Source organism: Triticum aestivum, chromosome 5B (assembly GCF_018294505.1).
Source record: "Triticum aestivum cultivar Chinese Spring chromosome 5B, IWGSC CS RefSeq v2.1, whole genome shotgun sequence".
NCBI classification, from domain to species: domain Eukaryota; kingdom Viridiplantae; phylum Streptophyta; class Magnoliopsida; order Poales; family Poaceae; genus Triticum; species Triticum aestivum.
In genome coordinates this window covers 696,469,969-696,473,172 of record NC_057807.1, presented here as the reverse complement: position 1 = coordinate 696,473,172, position 3,204 = coordinate 696,469,969, and the positions used below count along the sequence as shown (strand labels likewise).

The 3,204-nt window shown below is 46.5% G+C and overlaps 1 protein-coding gene across 1 annotated transcript; it reads left to right on the top strand.

The window, feature by feature from the left end:
* The first annotated feature begins 904 nt into the window (after positions 1-904).
* LOC123117760 (putative glycine-rich cell wall structural protein 1) lies at positions 905-2,059 on the top strand. Its single transcript, XM_044538446.1, has one exon. It carries the CDS (start codon positions 919-921, stop codon positions 1,798-1,800), a length of 882 nt encoding a protein of 293 aa, XP_044394381.1. The 5' UTR covers positions 905-918; the 3' UTR covers positions 1,801-2,059.
* Positions 2,060-3,204: the final 1,145 nt, after the last annotated feature.

The window sequence follows — 3,204 nt, the reverse complement described above, 5'->3', positions numbered from 1 at the left end:
GGAGGCCATGTGCATTAATTTCGGAAGTCAGACCTGTGAAAGGCGATCTAGTATTATTGATACTAATCAAACCATTAATTAAATTAAATTAAGATGGGATCCCGGCCGTCAGTGAACATGGCACATTCCTCTTCATGCGAGGCCCCGGAACGAGCTAGCTGGTGACTCTAATGCGACCTCGATCGATCCTAGGTCAACTTGGACACTTCCATTTTCACCGATCGACAGACATATGTCGTTAATTTGCATGCGAGTAGACTAGAACCAGAGTGCGTTACTCGCTCGGTCAAAGTTGTTGACAACGGGTTAAACCCTAGGTCGCTAATCCAAGTCAACACACTATGATTAATTCACCGTTTGCCACTGCCAGAAGATTAACTTGGCTCGGTAAAATGCCACTGTCAAAGGATCCGAGTCTAGTACGTACGTACCTGTGATCGGATCGCCTAGCCACATCGATCATATGGATCCAGCTGAGGCCTCCATCTTGATGCCCAGATGGGATCAACACTTGCGCGTTCTTTCACATGTCTATGTCAGGCCATGGGAATCTCCATCTTGTTAATTAATTTGTCAGGCCTTCTCTGTTTAGTGCTGTGCTAATTGATCTGCCTCGATCAATAAATTACTGACTGGAATCAAGAGAGAGATTTGCATGGCAATTGCATATTTACATGATGTCTTGGTAGCGGCTAATCGATCTAGATCGATATATACAGTCAACGGTACTGTTGGCATTATGATCATAGGAAACTTCTCATCGAATAACCCACTCATACTCCACAACCAACAGAGCTCGATCGGATCACCGTAAGATATATCACCCATGCACTGCATCCCCTCCAGCACTATATATACCTAGCCAACCCTCTCTGCTCTCAGCACCTAACTCGTCTCACTCCACCCAGCTCACTCACAATGGCTACCCCCACCAAGCTTGCAGCTCTTGGCTTTGTTGTCCTTGTGAGCATTGGGTTTGCCGATGCTGCAAGGATGCTCGCTAGCTCCTCCAGTGCCTCAGGTGGTGGTGGTGGCGGGGGAGGCGGCGGCGGTGCGTCTGGTGGGAGTGGGTTTGGTAGAGGGTCTGGGTCAGGTGGCGGCTTAGGATATGGTGAGAGTGGTGGAGATTGGGGTAACAAGTGGAACTTTGCCAAGGGATCTGGTGGAGGGGGAGGAGCTGGTGGCGGAGGAGGATCAAAGGGTGGATTTGGGTCTGGTTCCGGATCTGGCTATGGCTCTGGTAGCGGTGTGAGTGGCTCTGCGTCAGCCCCTAGTGGCAATGGTTATGCCAATGCTGATGGTATGGGTGGGGGCGGGGGCGAAGGTGGTGGTGCAAATGGGTCTAGTGGAACTGGAGTTGGATCTGGCCTTGGCAAGGGATATGGTGAGAGTGGTGTGTCAAACGCACCAGCTCCTGTTGCCGGTGGTGATGGTACCAGCTACTCTGATGCTGGCGGCAGTGGTAACGGTGGTGGTGGCGGTAACAACGGAAATGGAGGTGGTGTGGGCACTGGCGCTGGACAGGCCGGCAGCGATGACACTTCTGGAGGCTTTGCGAATGGAGGAGGAAGTGGCAATGGTGGTGGCGCAACTGGAGGTGCCGCTGAAGGCCCAAGCGTTGGAGTTGGATCTGGTGCTGGGTCTGGCGCCGGTCAGACCGGTAGCACTGGCTCTTATGGCGAAGGCTATGCTACAGGAATTGGTGGTGGCATGGGTGGCGGCAATGGTGAGACCCAGAATGGGGGAACTGGCAGTGGTGGAGGCAGTGGATCCGGATCTGGTGGTGGCGGATACCACTAAATTGCCTTTTGTTGAGCAAGCTAGAATTGGACCTGGATATGTATTTTAATTTCCATCATTTTGCTAGCATTTCACATCAAAGGACACATTGCATGCATGGAAGGGATGATCTTGAGCGTCAGTGGAAGGAACTAAATATCATTTCTTGGATTAACATTTAACTCCTACACCTGTTCAGGCAGGTTTGTGCAAATAGACATATGTGAAGGAGTACCTCATTTGTAGCCTTTTCGATCTCAAATAGCCAATTGCTTGGTTCTGCCGTTTTGTTTGCAATGTCTTTCTGAGTTTCGACCCATTTAACATGTCCAAGTATGTTTCCTGTGCATACCACTAAAGTATGCAACTCTATAGTTTCTAGGTCTATACCAACCTTGCTTTCTATTTGATATATTCCCTCCGTGTTAATTTGGGTTCATTTTAGAATCAAACAGTCTTAACCATCGGCATATAAGGTAGCACTAAGATTTATAACACCATAGTCATACCACTAGACCTATCGTAGAAAATATCATACTAAACAAGTTGATAGTCAAAAGTGTTATGTTAAAGAACAGTAACATGTAAATGAGTTTTGGGCAGTGTCGGTACACGATACTTTAAATCTAGTAAACAGAATGTCGCCCATCAAAGCACAAAGAACAAGAGGTTCCTGATGAATGCAGGCCCCAATTTATTATCATGTCGGGCTATTAGTTCTTATTACATGTTAATCTAAGTGATCGGTCTTGGCTGATACATCTTGTGATTGATTGGTATAGGAGAGGACCAAATGCAATAGTAAATATATCTTTCTTGAAATATGAGCATGATACAGAGTTAGTTTAGAGACAGACAGAATGCCATATGAAAGGTTGTCACTGCAAAAAGTGAATTTATGATGCACTTAAGCGACATTGAACAGTATATCACCAATAATTGATTCTAATTTAGGAGGATGTCTTTCCGTTAATTTTGGAAAAACGACGTGAGGAACAAGATCATGTTTGGTTCATACACATCTCCAGGTAACGCCTGATTACAAGAAGCAATCAACAAAGGAGAGAACTAGATCGCTTCCTGTGCGATATTAGATTACTATCTCGAGGCACATACCTCTATCCATCTCCAGTACCCAGGGAGGGCGTGAACCAACTGTACTGCAACATCATCACAATCGATATATATTTACACTGGATAAACGCAGAGAAATGTCACCTCCTCCTCCTCTTGCCTTTCCCGAGTTGCCCAGATTTAAAAGCACGTTCATGTTCTTGAAGAAATGCCACCATTCTACCATACTTTTCAGCTTGCTCTTGTTTCATCCTATAATCTTTCGCAGCAGCCAGGAAATCATTGTGTTTTGGAATTGCACGTATTGCCGCTTTCCTCTCACTCTTTACGCGCTTCCTCAGCTTCTTCAGC